The sequence below is a fragment of the Alternaria burnsii genome (genome assembly GCF_013036055.1).
Source record: "Alternaria burnsii strain CBS107.38 chromosome Unknown 705, whole genome shotgun sequence".
Classification (NCBI taxonomy): Eukaryota; Fungi; Ascomycota; class Dothideomycetes; order Pleosporales; family Pleosporaceae; genus Alternaria; species Alternaria burnsii.
The window spans coordinates 2,423,611-2,439,314 of record NW_024066107.1 but is presented as its reverse complement, the minus strand read 5'-3'; the positions used below and the strand labels follow the sequence as shown (position 1 = coordinate 2,439,314).

The window sequence follows — 15,704 nt, the reverse complement described above, 5'->3', positions numbered from 1 at the left end:
ACTAACCCTTGACATTGAACAGTCCCTATAGCAGCACTGACGCGCCAAAGAGTATTTCTCAGGCAGTCTTCATTCGGTGCCATACTCAAGCCGATTGACAAAATTGAACAAAATCTGGGCGATGGCAGACTTTAAGAAAGGTAAAGAGAGAGAAAGAGAGGGTGGGCCAGCAACACCGGCAATTGATAGTCTCACAGCTGGGGACGGCTCCACAGGCGTCGAGTCCGAAACAGCTGCACCTGCCCTACCGTCGACAAATCCTTCTGCCTCGGCGGGCGCACCACAAGATTCAGAACGAGCACCTGCTGCATCAACAAATTCAACAGAACTTCCTTCAGAGACCGTACAAAGACCCGCACCAACTGCTCAGCTCGTGAATCCACTTGTTCTAGTTGTAAGTATACCAGGACTTTTTTTTACAGCCAGACGATCTCCTCGAAATCCAAGCGCCACAAACTACTCCTTGCTATTTAGCATTACATCGAGCATCATCTAACGTTAGCAGGATAGTACAGATGACACAGACTCGGCTCTGGGCGACGATGATGCCATTACTGATACAACATCCATCGCATCGTCTATCCACAAAGGACGCTTCGAAAATGGACGCCGATACCATAAGTATCGTGAGGGCGAAAACGATTATTGGGGTCCCAACGACGAGATTCAGAACGACCAGCTCGATATTGCACACCACATGTTCCTCATTCTGCTTGACCAGAAACTACATCTAGCGCCTATCAAAGACCCGAAGAGGGTCTTGGATCTAGGGTGCGGTACGGGAATCTGGTGTATGGACATGGCCGATGGTTTGTCTCTTCCAGTCCCTTGTTTTACCAAAGACGATTCCAAAAACACACCTATCCTGACAATATGACTAACTCCATCTGTAGAATATCCTGGCGGCGAGATCCTTGGCGTAGACCTCTCTCCCATTCAACCCCAGTTCACTCCTCCGAACTGCAAGTTTGAAATCGATGATGTCACTCTTCCATGGACGTACTCGCAGTCTTTTGACTTCATCAACATCCGCTCCCTGTATGGCTCGATCGGCGATTGGCCCGCGCTCTACACGCAATGCTATAACAATCTCGAATCAGGCGGCTACCTCCACGAACTGGAAATGAGCATCCAATTCAAATCCGACGATGGCACACTAACGAAAGATCACGTCTTGTCTACTTGGAGCGATCTCTTCCATGAGGCATCAGAGCGTTTTGGGAAATCCTTCTACGAGGTTTGGAATCTATCGACGTACATACGTAACGCGGGATTTGTAGACGTTGAGGAAAGAGTGTACAAAGTCCCTGTCAACGGATGGCCGGCGGATCCTCATATGAAGGAGTTGGGAAGATGGAATTTGTTGCATATTACTCAGGGAGCTGAGGGATGGGGATTGTATCTGCTGACAAAGGTCATGGGCTGGTCAGTGCAAGAAGCTCAAATTTTCTTTGCCAAGTTCAGGGCTGGAGTCAAGGAGAGGAAAGTACACGCGTATTTCGAAGTCGTGGTAATACACGCAAGAAAACCTTAGTGAGCAAGGGGATGTCTGAAAGGTGAGTGGTGGAGCTTATACGCTTAACGCTATTGTTGGCAAGGCATAGATATGTAATACCCAAGGATCGTACAGAACACTGTTGTATAGAGAATTGGTGTTATCGTGATGCATTGTTCAATTAATGTATTGCTCTAAGCCAGGGTATACGCATAGGGGATATCAATCTGAACCAAAAACCTACCTTGCCTCCGTCGCTGCTGTGTTACAAAGCCTACTTGTGGTCAGGAGGTGGGGTGGCCGTCTTAGGAACCTGTCCCGACGTTGGATCGGGAAGATGCGACACACTAGGAAGATCAGCCACCGCTGCAGATTGCTCTCCCTTCTCTTTGCTATCTCTTATGATGAGTGGCTCTTGCGGTGGAGAAGCAGGCGTTATCTTCCCGCCATCCCTTGTCTTGGCCTTTGACTGATCACCAAAGATGGAGTCGGTGTCCTCGTTGGTGGATGAAGCGCTGCTAATACGCCCGGCTTGTCCTTCTTCAGCGGCGAGACGCTCCTTCTCGAGACGAGTCTCGCGACCACGCTTGTGGCAGTACCAGAACACGAATAGCAGTACTAATTAGGTTAGCTCAATTCAACAACGACATAGACACAAAGTACGTACCGAAGACTGCCAAACTCATGATGACGTTAGTTCCAGTTGCCAGAGCAGGAAACCTGAACTTTAGGAAGTTCACAATACTTCTCAGCGCCGTCGCGACGGCACCTTGCGCAGACACTAGCGACTTCAAACTCGGTACTTTCGGAAGCATAGATCTCTTGCTTTTGGGCTGGCTGGATCCGGAAGCTGCCTGTGCATCGAAGCCGGGCTTCTCCGCCGATGCAGCCATGAGCTCTGGACCGAGAGTTGCCGTGAGCTTGGCCGGCAAGCTCTTGACCAGGTTCTGTAGGAAAGGAGGAAGGTTGCCGTACATCTTCTTGAGTTGATTGTCGTAGTCTGTAAAGAGCTTCTCGAGGTCGTTATAGGCGGTTGGTACTCCGTTGATGAGATCTTTGAGAACTTGGGTAAACTTGTTGAGGAGCTCTTCCGACTCCTTGCTAAAGCTGAAGACACGATTGTTGACAGCTGAGAGATTGAGTTGATCCAGTATATCAGTCAATTCCTTGTCCTGTTTCTGCGCATCGGTCAGCTCGGCAGCCTTGGCGGATTCGGCGGCAGCGAGGAGGTCGTCTGCGAATTGAGATCTGTCCTTGTCCGTGACCACTATTTTCTTGTCCTTTGATGCCTTTTCTCCATCTTTCTTGTTAAACTTGGGAAGCTGGAAGTAGGACATGACACTCTTTTTTCTGCCTAGCCCACCCTCCGCAACCTTCCCTTTGCCCTTTTCGCTAGTGTCAGCAGTCGTCGCAGGCGGGCTCATGGGAAGTGGCACTTTGTCTGCATTATCTAGGAGCGCCGTCTGTGCATCTCTGCCGACCTTTTTCTCGCCATTGCCATCGACAACTTCGGTACGCTGAGGGAGGGGCGGGGGAGTGCCCTCGGGCTCCGAAGCGATGGCGGCAAGTCGCTCAAGAAATCTTTGGTCTTCGGCGTCTAGGACGGGGTCGCTGCCTACTTCTTCGCTGGCATCAGCGACAGCTGGTGCTGGTGGGGAGGGTACGGGGCCACTTGGTCCGGCGGCGGGTTCTTCGATCTTGGGAACAGCGGCGTCCTCTACTTTGGGTATGGCAGATTCTGAGATTTTGGGGGGGTCTTCGATAGGTGGTGCGCCGGGTTTCTGTTTGTTTTGAGGGAACAGCTGCTTTGACTGTCGGCGCATCTTCTCCAGATAGGATGCCATGGTGAATGTCGGCAGGAAATGGGAACACCAGGAGGTCGTGCTTTGGAATGGGCGGTTGCAGGATATGTGATTTAGGTTATATATGATGTGAACTTCTTGCCGACGATCTTCAAGGCTCGGCAGCACTCAACATGTCGTCGTGGGCGCGGTAGAAGCCCTGATTGACGTCCCGCGTTTACAGGCGTTACGTCATAGGCAGGGGTGCCGTTCTAGAGCTCGCGCCACCCTTTGAGGGGCGACAAGCGCGACAACTCCGACACTCCTGAACTCCACAACCATTACAAGAGCTCGCGTAATGAAATCATGACCAACCTGCGTCCACAGGTCCGGAACTACCCAATATTCGCGTCCCTCTCCAAAGCTTCCGGTCGCTGCCAGTTCTGGTTATTCTACCCCATTGACCTCTCACGGAACGACGTCGGCGAATCACCAGCCTCCCACACTGGGCTTTCCGCTTCATTGTCACTATTAATCCAGAAGACCTCAGACGCTCTATATATGCTTGATACTTCCTGTGTCATTCCCGTAACACAAACATTTGCTCTCTTCTGTTTCTCGCTCGTCTTAATGTACAGGGTCAGCTATCGGTCATCTTCCACACGCTTTTCAATTCTGGCTTAACATGCAATGAGCAGTTCTTTGGAGCCGGGCTTAGGTGGCTGCATTGTATTGCCTTGGCTTACACAAGAGCTGTTACCAGCGAATCAATCGTCTCTGAGCTGACTTCAGTCCGCTGGCAGGCAACGTCAAGAATGAGCAGTGTCTATTAGGGTATTTGAGCGTGACGAAGACTAGGCATTCTTCGAGCTGATGATCATACCTTATTTTCCTTCGTAAGAGATACCATGTTTTGCTTCTTCGTGATAGACTTGGCATCCATTGTCCTGTCAAAGGCGAGGATCTGGGTTATACACTATACTAGGACCATGCTCATCTCGTTGGCCCGATGATGTTCCATATGGGAATACCGGTCGCAGGTAATCTTGATGGTGGATGTCGCTCGAAAGGTAGGACTGTTGGCGCTGACGACCTTCCACTTCAGCTTGCTCCCTGATCACTCCAAAGCCATAACATCTGAACCTTGGAGGACATCACATAACCTTACAAGGGCAGTCAGCATCTATTCAAGCCCTGATCAAAATGGCTACCAGATTTCAGGATCGAACACTTACCACCTTTTCTCTCTCTTACATGTAGCCGACGAGGGGTAATTCAGACCGCGTACGTCCTGTTGCCGCTAACACCCCCTTCGCTGTATAAACGATATTTCACTCGATTCCTCCGTCTCTCTTCCACCCCACTCGACTGCCACTACAATTTCGGAGTAACTCAATACCAGTTCAGTCAGTCCTCAACAGCTACGCTAGCCTCATTGAAGCCATCGACCAAACAGAGTTGCAATTTGGCTATCCGCCTTTACCTTCGGCAACTACAGCCTGCTGACGCACACACTCATCATTTGCCTAATAGACTACCACGCGGTGATCCGAAGTCTCAACTTAACACACGCAGTCACATGTTAGTCGCCATACCCCACTTCACGGTATCAATATTATACTTATCACGGTCGTACCTAGCGCTACAGCCAACAACATGACTGACGAGGCTCTGATCTTCGACGGTAACTACTTTGGTATTTGCCTTGTCGACGCCTCTTACTGACGCGATATTATAGGCGACAAGCCGCTGGGTCATAGCAACTTTGAGGAAGACTTGGACGATGATGACCTCGTTGACGACACTGCCCAAGCGGCTGACGATGTAAGCAAAGGGTTTGACTACCAAATTATAGCTAATCTCAGACAGTCCGACGACGGTGACTTCAAGCTCGACGGCTTCGACGATCTTGGTATCTTCCAATATGAGGATGTGGCAGATGACTCCGATCTAGAATATGACGATGACATCGCCGGTCAGAAGCGCAAGCGCTCCCGACTTGATGGTTCCTCCAAGACTACCACTTCCCTCCAACGCTCTATCATCGGCGCTCAGATCGACAATGTAGAGGCCTTCATTCTAGACGAGGATAACGATTTCTCATACCAACAGCCTTCCCGCGTTCCTGGTACCTTCGGCCGTCATAACCGTCGGAAGGGAGAGAGTCTTCCAGCATACCACAAGCGTGTCTCTCATGAACTAGATTCTGATGACGAACTAATGATGCAGATGCGTGAGAAGGGCTTCAGTGACCGCCAGATTGCCGACAAGCTTGCTAAGGATGGTCGTGTTCGCTACGATCAGAAGTCCATCTCTACGCGCATCATGCGCATTCGCCTTGCACAGGCTGACAATGTTGACTTCCTTTTGAAGGAAGGCTACAAGGAATGGGATTACGCCGATGTAAGTTCTTCCCGAATCGACTTTCACCTTGTGACTCCGTTAATGCAGATGTTTAGGACGAACTACTAATTCAAGCTCATGCTCTTGCAGACATCGAGATCAACTACGAGATTGAACGTATCCGTGCCTGGCGCTTCCGCAAAGTCTCCGAGTACATGCGCCGGCTTAACAAAGACGCCCTCTTCTCTGCTCTCGCCTGTCGTGAGCGCTACAATGCCATCATTGAAGGCACTGCTCGTATTCCCACAGAGGTAGATGATGATCCTGATGCCCGTCGTGCAGAAATGGAAAACTTCCGTATGACTCGCGAGAAGACCCGCAACGAAGAGAAGGCCAAGCAGGACGCCCTAGCAGCTGCTGAAGCTAAAGCTAAGAACGAAACTAGATTCCGGAACGCTCAAAAGGCTGAGGATATCGCCAATAAGCGTGCTAACAAAGAATCGGAAAAGGCTCATCGCGCGATGACCCGTGCTGCCCAAGCCCAAATTCGCGCTGCTCGAGCCATAGAGAACGTCAATGCCAAATCTCGGCGCAATGCCCAGCTGAAGAATCAGAAGAAAGTCCGAGAGACCAAGAAGCCCGTCGCAAACAAGAATGTTCCTCTTACTCCCACCAACGCCAAGAAGGTGCCTTCCGAGACCCCCGACCCACGCTCTTACCTCTCGGTCTACGATTTGAAGAAGATCTGCGAGGAGCGCGGTATAGATCTTCCGAGGAAGAAGAACAAGGCTAGTTTTGTGCAAGCACTTATGGACGCGGATGACGAGTACAGCCAGAACGACCTCAAGAAGATGTGTCGCGCCAAGGGCTTAAACGCGAACGGCAGTAACTTACAGATGAAGCATGAGTTGGCATTGGCTGAGGCCCGAACCTATGGTTCCTACGACAAAACCACTATAGCTGCGGCTACAGAGGAAGATGTTGATGACGAGATGGATACAAATGAGGCGTAGCGTGTGTTTCTTGATCGGTTGAGGCTTGGATGATCTCGGGGTATTGGAAGTGGTGTAATGAGGGATGGAGGACAAGGAAAGTCACGGCAGGATAGACAACACGTGCAGTGCTTGATCACAGTCAGTGGGGATGTATTCCTTACAGGAAGTTTGAGTTGGGTAGTTCACTTCTAGAAATCCATATTCATGCTTGATCAATTAAGCTTTGTCTTTGTGACCATCGCCCTCAACCAGATTATTTCAAAATCAGTGGTAGTCATATTAAAGAACTATTATGAATGGACATGTCCATCCCTAATCAGATCCATTTGTGTTTCGACAACATCCAGAACCCTTGATACCGACAATGCACCAACAGAGTCGTGTCTCCTGATATCAACCCCCGGAAACTTCGCAACGGTGTCGAATCACTACCAGCACTCCCACTTTTGACCACCCATCGCTACCAACCGATTGAACAGCTCATCTCTCAACGGAAGTGCTGTTATACGGTATTCGTTGAGCTGCCGGTCAATAACGATCAAGCCATCAGCAACCTCACGTCCCATAGCCCAGCCAACTACCAACTTTGCTTTCCAGCCGAAGCCACCCACCTTCTTCATTTCCATAATTTCGCCAACAGGAAGACTCCATGACGGATGTAGATCCTCTCTGTCTGCGCTACCAATCTTTTCGATGGTTTTATCCGTGGAAAAGGCGATGCATGGAATTGTTGACTTCGTAGTGATGTAAACATGGCCTCGCTTGCCATCATGACGGGCTTTGAACTCAACAGGACCGGATGTGAGATCCACTCCCTTGGGTGGTACCGCACCCAATCTGTTTTTGGCATGAGTGGAACCGGCGGCGGCCTTGACCTTGTCGGCTGTCATCGTGGTTTCAACGCCACCTTTGACGGTGCCACGGAAGAAGTTGAGGATCTTAGTTCCTTTCTTGCCGTGCTTACTGTCCTTGGCATTATCGATATCCTCACCGCCAGTCTCGTGCGCAGTGGTAGGATCGTGTGCCATGGCTTCGTCGAGCTCTTCTTGTGTTGCATTGAGTGGCCAATCGGCACCTGTAGCGCGCAGCTCCTCTTCGTTGATATCTACAGGCTTCTCTGGTGGCGGTTGTGCAACATGAGGGGGTGGTGGGAGTGGGGCTTTGTTTGCTTCGCCGATTCTCAGGAGGGTGACGGTCAGTTGGGCATTCGTTGGCACGCCCTTGAGCAGCGTGTTACGGAGCTCAAGTAGTTTCTGCCAATTAGGGAATTTTCTGTTCAGGAGTGCCAGACCTCGTTGGATGACAGGATCGCCAAAAAAGCCAAAGCCAATGCTAAAGGTGACACCTTTCATGAACATGTACGAGGTTACAAATAATGAGACAAGAACGAGCGGTGCCACCACTGCGGCGAGTCGAAGATGAAACTTGTCTTTTGGAAACGGAGAGGTTGGTTCAAGCATGCTGTAGTGGCATTAGTAAGTAGATATAAAATCTAGCAGGTGCTTGCTTACTTCGCGAATCGCTCCCACGTATCAGTGACGTCTGCGATTCCGTGCATGATAGGCCTCATCTTTGTCCACATGGCAGTCTCCATCGGAACCTTGGTCTTGTCGTGGCGCTTGTCTGATTTGACACCGGCAGCTTGATCCTTTGCGTCCGCAGCACTGATAGCGATTCTGGTAGGATCCGGCACACTGCTATCAGGAGAGTCTTCGTCGGGAGGCTCTCCCTGGGGGTGTTTCCCGGTCGCACTCGATAGCGCGATCGTCGCGAAACCGTTGACGAAGTTCGAAGCCTCTTGCTCGACAGCCTCACCTTTGTGGTTCTCAGGCGCCCCTGTAGCACTATCGGTACTGCCCAGAGTTCCAGACTTAGGTTTTTGCACACCTCCTTTGGAGCTGACGAGGGCGATAGGTGCTGGCGGAAACATTGTGTCTCGAGCTGGCGGGTATACAATTAGTGTAACTAATGTTACCGCTATCAGTGGCATAATCATGTCGAGGAACCAGGCAGCAAAATATGCGGAGCAGAACCATGCAGTGCGACGACTCTCCCTCCATGAGCGGATGCGAACGATGTGCTTGCCGAATCCCATTAGACCAATGCCCTACAAACAGTTAAATTGACGGCATTCGTAGTTGACTCTTGAGGTGCTTACGATGGTCATGTACAACCGTTCAATATTTGCACGGAGCTTGTCTGGCGAAAATTCCTCCTCATCGGCGATGTTCATGTCCAAGCCCCCAGGGGGCGCTGTTGGAATCTCCTTGACATGGTACATTTGCTGCATGAGATCAGTATAGAAGTGTAGCGTTAACTTATACGTGCCCTCACTTTGTTGAATCGGCGGACCAACAACCACAGATCCTCGTTGCCCAAACCCCCGACGAGTGGCTTCGCGACAAGTTCCTTTGGCTCGTTCCATCCTAGGTCGACAACCTCATCTCCATGGGCTATTTGCGCTGCACCTTTTTCTTCTGGAGGCGCTGACTTCGCAGCATCTAGAGCTAGCGCGTGGCTCTCTGTCGGTGCATTGCGTAGTGTAGTAGACTTCCCCTCATGTTCTGTAGGATCCGTATCCGGGATGGGTAGTAGGTCTTTGTAGACCACGCCTCCGGTCGACATATCGACGTTCAGTGGTGAGCGTCAGTTAGGCGTAGGTACAAAGGTATAGGAGTTCAAGTGTTGTAAAGAGAACGGTAGCCTTGCAAGATATTCGCTTCCATACCAACAAGAAAGACGCGTAGGGCCGCAATCGCCCTTTACGTCATGCACGCACTAGCGACGGCAAGCCACATGCATCAGTGGCGATCAGAGGCACGCACCGCTAGATTGGAAATCTGCACTTAAACACCGTTGCGGCTGATCAAAACGTGCGCTAAACACTAGCAACGCCGTATTAATTTTTTGTCACTATGGAGTCACTTCATCACAGCATTGGGATTTCCCAATGTTTGGGTGGATGCGTTGATCTGAAGAATCCATGCTACCCGGAGCGATCATGATCTCCAAACCCCACCACATCTGGTCGCATCCCGTGTTTTCCCTGCTTCGATCCTTTCCCCCTAGGGTTAATCATGACCATTTGGGCTCAAGACATGCCAAAAGCGTATTTCGCGGCAAGATTGCGATTGCTCGATGGAATGCCGTGCTTTGCGCGCCCCAATGAAGGTCTGTGACGTCACCGATTACACCGCGGAGCCCTGCGATCGTAGCTTAAGAGCGTTTAAAGTACTAATGAAACAAAACATACAATTCAGCTGCTATTTTGCAAGTCTACAACTACCTTTTAGCTATGCAGCAGATGATACTCGTCCGTCCGATGAACCACAAAAAGCCAATGAATCTGATGATAGAAAGTATCGCAGTGGCGTACAATAGAATGCGGAAGTATATCGGTGTACGGGTTTGTGAGGCTTCCTAATGACATAAATCAGCGAGAGTGCACAATGTTGAATTCTTCACTGCTACTTACACCAACGCCAATAGTGGCAAAATCGTCACTCGTGACTACCACACAGAGTGCGAGATTCGACAGTAGCCACGAGTAGACCAAGCCAGTACGGAACGACCGGTAGGAATCATCGGTATCCTTCTTCGCTGGCTTATCGTCACCCGTCTTTGCCATCGGTGCAAGTGCCCTATGAACAACTTTCTCGAAGCGACTGTCGATATCTTCTTGCTCCTGCTCCACTTCCTCAACCATGACGTCGCCTTTGCCTTTGATAATGTTTGCACTTGGCAACGAGTCACCTTTGTCGGAACCTTTTGTGCCCCAGGAAACGTCATGCCAATTGTTGAACGCATACACCATCAGTACATTGATGTAAGTCGACATGAGAAACAAGTACTGTGGAAATGAATGAAACATGTGCCAAGGGTCGAGATAAATAAAGGACGCGAGGAAGTTCAAACCGTAGATGGTTATTAGTGCGAGGAGGATCAACCCCGCAACGCCTGTGCTGCCACCAAAGAAGCTTTCGAAGAATGCCTTGCCTGAATCAAAGGATATTTGTTCGCCGATTGGCTTTGAGCTGAAGGCGCGATAGACCAGATAAATGGTCAGGATGAGGATGTAGCCTTGGATGACGCCGAAAACAATGAACGAGGCCATGTAGCTATGACGAGATCCTTTCGGTCTGTTACCCAGCGCAAGAATGAATTGCAGGATGAGGAAAGCCACATAGATATATCCTATGATGTGGTTAAAGATCGGCGTTACTTTGTCGCCAAATGGCCAGCCGTGATAATCAAGCAAAGGCTCCGGTGTGCCGACGAGGTTCATGATGATGACGGTGGTAAGGTAGTATGATGCGAGAGAGAACCAAGTGAAAATGGTCTGGGCAATGTTGTAGATCAGCTGGATGTGAAGGAAAAAGAGACGGATAATCCCATGCCCTGAGCCATAGAGCCGCCCAAAATGCATGATAGCGTAGAGGGATGCAGCAAACGATCCATTGAGCCATCGCCGACGTTGGCCAATAAACTCAGCTGCTGAGTTCGGGACATCGGTTTCACCTTTTGATGCTTTAACGTACGAGAGATGCCTGTGAAGATGCGAAGTTAGATGTCTGTCTTTCGTAGGGAGTGGGTGAGATATACCACTTCGACCCTGCTTTTGCGACCAACTCGAAGCACAGGATGCGATCTTCTGCCAAAAACATGTTCTTCTTGAATATATTCATGCCATCAATGCCTTTCTTGCCCAGCTTTTTCGAGAGCGTGTGATCACCATGGAAATATTGTTCTAGTGGGCGACCCATTATAGCCCGGAAGCGATATGCTGAGAATGCGCCTGGAAGCACACTAACATAGCCAAAGGAGCTCTCCAGAGGCTTGTCAAGGATATTGGAAATCTTGTACTCGAAGTTCTGGATCGCGACGAGCGGATTTAGCAATGCCTTACCGCCCTCCAACATGGCATGAATCTCACCGCAGGCGCCTCCAAGGTCCTTATCGTTGTAGAAGGCTTCCCACAGCGAAAGAAGTGAGCGTGGCCCTGGTTTGGTGCCGGCGTCGATGAGGATCGTAACCTCTGGATTCAGTATACGGCCAAAGGCATTGAAGAGCCAGCGATGGGAATTGATCTTCTTGCTGTTGTTTTGCTTAAGACAAAAGATGAATTGTACAGGCGGTAGATTTGCAGTGCCCCCATCGTTAGCAGGTCGAACGAGCTGTTGGTCAGGGGTGACGGATATTTGACTTGTGTATTCGAAGATGTGCGCAACTGTGGGTTTACCGTTGACGTCCTTTTTGAGCACTCCATCCTGATAGATTCCGACGGTTGCGAGAACGTCGAAGACTTCCTGATCGACAACGTCAATTCCGTCAAAGACTAGACAAACGACAATCTTTTGCCAAGCAGGACCGCCGACATCCCAGAATTTTGACTTCTTCAGGTTGGCAATATCCCGGATATTCTTCATAGTTCCGTGAAGTGTTCTAGCAAGCAGCCCCTTATCTTCGTTGTAGTACGTGATTGCGATGAGTAGCTCCGTGTGGCGATTGTACATTCTTGGGCGTAGGTTATACCCATTGGACAGCGTGAATGCGTCTGGATCTACAGTCGCTGCAGTATACCGCATCTGTGTAAACTCTTCTTCATACGCTCCTTCAGCGTTACGATAGCGAGGTTCGATGGCATTTTGAACCGCGCTGGGGACAGGATAGTCGATGCTAAGAACAGAGCCTTGAATCAACTTGACTTTACGTGTCTTCGAACGTTTCACGCCAATACCAACAGGCATGGTGGGTGGATTTTGTTGCCTTTGAACCCAGTCGTCTTCGGATTGTACATAGCTACCTATATCTAAACGTACGAAGTCAGTTCAAATCTCACATGTGGTTCGTACAGGAACAGTTCTTACCAGCGTCGTAAGCTCTGTTCTGTTCGAAATTGTCATAAGCCGGCGCTGCGGTGGTCGGGGGATGTATTGCGCTGTAGGTTTCCGTAAGGCTATACACTGATGATTGAGTCGCACTCTGACGTTGTGAGTAGTCGTTGGTAGGGATAAGTGAGTCATTGAGAAGGTGTTGAGCGGCCTCTTCTTGTTCGCTGTTAGGGTGGTACTGGGTTGGATGATACTGAGCCTCGATTATTAGCAACTACGATTCCTATTCTTGCAGGAATGGAGTATCGGGACTACTTACATCCGACATGGGATCTAAGTCCTGTAACTGATGTCCCTGTTCGAGATCTGCCCTTTCGTTCTCGAATGTCATCTTGTGGAACCACAGAAATCACTCCAAATGGTCGCTCCTTTTGTTTCCAGAAAACACGATAACGGATGATGTTGGCAGTTTTGCGAGAGAGTGTGGGATGAAAGGATAGATGCTGGAAAGATAAGGCTGAGAAGTATGAGTGGGGACGGCAGAGATGGAGAGAGAGGGGGGAAATGGTACCACGCAATCGGTTATATCATTGAACACTGCTAGGCACAAATCCTAAACCGACTATTTCTCGTCTCACCGCTGCTACCACCATTGTCATTGGATGCCCTAGATGATGACTGTATTCAGTGGGTTCTGGTATTGCCAAGAGATGGGAGGTGCTTTCCGCCGACTAAATTTAGAAAATACCTGTGGCTGAGGGTTCCACCATGGGAACCTGCAGAGCAACAATCACATTAGAATACTACCAGAGCTCTCGACGGGCTCTCGGAACACCGATCATAAGACTGCTGCAAAGCCTAGTGGTGATGAGAACGTGGTGATTAGTGTTACGCGTTCTCGGGTGGCTTGTCTCCCCGCTTCCGATTGGATGTTGGTGCACCCCTCGTCCATGTACCTAGGTACTTCGTACATGGAGGATGCGATGTACGAAGCGACATAGCCTCAGACCCGCAACAATCAGACCAGGCCCATAGGTACGCAGAATTCATGGGGTGATCCCGGCATCGAGTAGTTGGGGGTGACGTACATGCGCAAACTCATAGGTATTACTATGCTCTTTCAAAAGCATCTATAGAGTCTTGTTCGTGAATCACTGTGGTCGAAACCAGGATGCCGTCATGCTTCGCTCTTAGTTCTTCCTGACTACTATGCACATCGGCCCAGTGCAAGTCAGTCGTATCTAGGCCAAGACCTTTATCCAGGTCTCTTTTACACCCAATTGTATTGAGCTCCAATTTGCTCACTCTTTTCTTATCCGAGTTGCTATTGGTCTGCCTCCGGTAGCCACGTGAATCGTATGAGTTCTTCGGTCGCAAAGCTTTAACGAGGACGGCGAACGCAGGGCAGCAGCCAATGATAACGGCTGATAGAAATGAGCATTGACATAAATAGCCGGATAGAAATTTGCCATACCGATAGAGCATTCCACCATACCCCAGATAGCAAGCCAGGTAGGATCGAGTGGTTGACCTATAGCTTCAGGCTTTGCTGCGTTGATCGCAACCTGAGTGACTCGGAGACAGGCGAAGAGAATGCAGATGACACCCGTTGCAAAGAGACACAATATTGATACCTTCTTGCTGCGTGGCATCTGCAGATTCCATGTGAGCCATATCGGAAGTGCCATGACTACACAAGTCGTTAGTGAGAAGACGATACCTGAGTTGGAAGAAAAAGTGGCATGACGTACTCATCACGTTTGTCGATGTATCTGCAGAGAAAGAGTAGTAAAGGCTGATGAGTTGGGTGTTGTGCGGACCTTTACCAGTCTGTAGTGCAGCAAGATTAGTAGGCAGTCCTCTCCATACTGTGTATCTAGAAAGACTCACACATCCTCCTGTCCAAAATCCGGGTATAGTCCCACATGATTGGAAGTAGAAGAAGTAGTTGCCAGCGAAAGTCTGTCTCAGATATCAGCTGTGTCATACGTGAAGGTTTCGAAAGCTGGGTTGGTGATGCTGTAGGTAACTTACTACTAAGCAGATTCCAGCTATACACCACCACACAACGGTGTAGCGTTGAGAGATACCAACCAGTAGTCTTCTATAGAGCAGGAGCAAAGACAATTTGATCGACCACAACACTGCCCAGAACATGCAGAAGGCAATGAAGACCATCTTGGCCATCAAGATCCTGTCATGCAACAATTCTGGATAAGGTTCTGTTTCCCCATTTGAGACAGCATACACCCTCTGCATGTAGGGCGATAGTGCAACGTAAAGGGTGCACTTGGTAACGTGAAAAACGAAAGCGATGAAAACAAAGTAGTCAGAAGCTGTTAGTCTTCTTGGTTTGAGGATGTTGAGAACGATTCTAGTAAGGACAACGGAACTTGTCAGGCCAAGCATAGAGTATGCGACCTTTAGGACTGTCCCTTGAGCGAAACCATTTGTTTTCGCCGACATGTTTGCTGTGATGGTATTGGTTTACAACGAATTGGAAGCAGCAACCATACAACGGAGAATATCGTCTGGAACAATGTGATTTGAAGCGTAGTAGTTAACTGATGCCATCTCGGTTCCAGTCTATGCAGGTATGTGGCGTAAGCACCACTGTCAGGTTGTGTATTTACCGGCAAAGGGGATCACGTTGATCAAGGGGCGATACCCAATTTCCAGTCTGTGATCCGCGGTTGCTGATTGCTTAGACGCAGCCATGGCCAGGCGAGGGTTTCCGGGATCCTACTTCAGTTGTGATGTCCTTCGCTCAAAACACTCTCTTGCACGATAACAGTATTGCTGAGATCATGTGCGGCAAAGTTGCCGAGTGCCAGACGCCGACCGGCTCTGGACGAACCCAGAAACATAGAAACCTGGATTCCGGACACCGGAGCTAGACATTCCTAAGCAAGGAAGCTTGAACGACACATTGAGATTGATAAGCGAACAAAATACTTCCGTATATGAGAAGTGTCACTGAAGATACCATTGCTTGCGCAACGCGTCTGCTGTGCCGCTCCTCTCTCCTGTCTCGCCTGCCTCGCCTGCCGCCGAGGCATACAATTTTCTTGTAACACGATAGTGTAACTCGCTTGTGGAAAGGCAAGACGTCGTTGTTGTCGAGTTGAGCAATCCCTTCACGAAGAAATCAAGGAGCTGACGCGTGGCGTTGTTCAAATACCGCTTGGTTACACGCAGGTGCACGGCACGGATTTAGCGCCGTCTCGGCGTGCAGATACCCACCCACTTATTCCGAAGT

The 15,704-nt window shown here is 49.7% G+C and overlaps 6 protein-coding genes across 6 annotated transcripts; 2 read left to right on the top strand and 4 right to left on the bottom strand.

The window, feature by feature from the left end:
- Nucleotides 1-121: 121 nt before the first annotated feature.
- On the top strand, nt 122-1,534 carry GT037_000862 (uncharacterized protein; the record flags this gene model as incomplete). Its single annotated transcript, XM_038925909.1, has 3 exons — nt 122-394; nt 506-809; nt 894-1,534. 3 exons carry the CDS (start codon nt 122-124, stop codon nt 1,532-1,534), a joined length of 1,218 nt encoding a protein of 405 aa, XP_038791765.1.
- A 235-nt stretch (nt 1,535-1,769) lies between these two features.
- Nucleotides 1,770-3,339, bottom strand: GT037_000861 (uncharacterized protein; the record flags this gene model as incomplete). The annotated part of the gene is made up of 2 exons (XM_038925908.1): nt 1,770-2,113; nt 2,163-3,339. 2 exons carry the CDS (start codon nt 3,337-3,339, stop codon nt 1,770-1,772), a joined length of 1,521 nt encoding a protein of 506 aa, XP_038791764.1.
- Nucleotides 3,340-4,932: 1,593 nt separating this feature from the next.
- On the top strand, nt 4,933-6,632 carry GT037_000860 (uncharacterized protein; the record flags this gene model as incomplete). The annotated part of the gene is made up of 4 exons (XM_038925907.1): nt 4,933-4,972; nt 5,015-5,100; nt 5,146-5,679; nt 5,736-6,632. 4 exons carry the CDS (start codon nt 4,933-4,935, stop codon nt 6,630-6,632), a joined length of 1,557 nt encoding a protein of 518 aa, XP_038791763.1.
- A 410-nt stretch (nt 6,633-7,042) lies between these two features.
- GT037_000859 (uncharacterized protein) lies at nt 7,043-9,239 on the bottom strand (the record flags this gene model as incomplete). The annotated part of the gene is made up of 4 exons (XM_038925906.1): nt 7,043-8,075; nt 8,126-8,721; nt 8,773-8,898; nt 8,949-9,239. 4 exons carry the CDS (start codon nt 9,237-9,239, stop codon nt 7,043-7,045), a joined length of 2,046 nt encoding a protein of 681 aa, XP_038791762.1.
- A 657-nt stretch (nt 9,240-9,896) lies between these two features.
- Nucleotides 9,897-12,836, bottom strand: GT037_000858 (family 2 glycosyltransferase; the record flags this gene model as incomplete). The annotated part of the gene is made up of 5 exons (XM_038925905.1): nt 9,897-10,034; nt 10,090-11,161; nt 11,217-12,423; nt 12,482-12,698; nt 12,765-12,836. 5 exons carry the CDS (start codon nt 12,834-12,836, stop codon nt 9,897-9,899), a joined length of 2,706 nt encoding a protein of 901 aa, XP_038791761.1.
- Nucleotides 12,837-13,555: 719 nt separating this feature from the next.
- GT037_000857 (uncharacterized protein) lies at nt 13,556-14,911 on the bottom strand (the record flags this gene model as incomplete). The annotated part of the gene is made up of 5 exons (XM_038925904.1): nt 13,556-13,869; nt 13,920-14,135; nt 14,197-14,275; nt 14,336-14,407; nt 14,480-14,911. The coding sequence occupies 5 exons, from the start codon at nt 14,909-14,911 to the stop codon at nt 13,556-13,558; spliced, it is 1,113 nt and encodes a 370-aa protein (XP_038791760.1).
- Between the last annotated feature and the right edge of the window lie 793 nt (nt 14,912-15,704).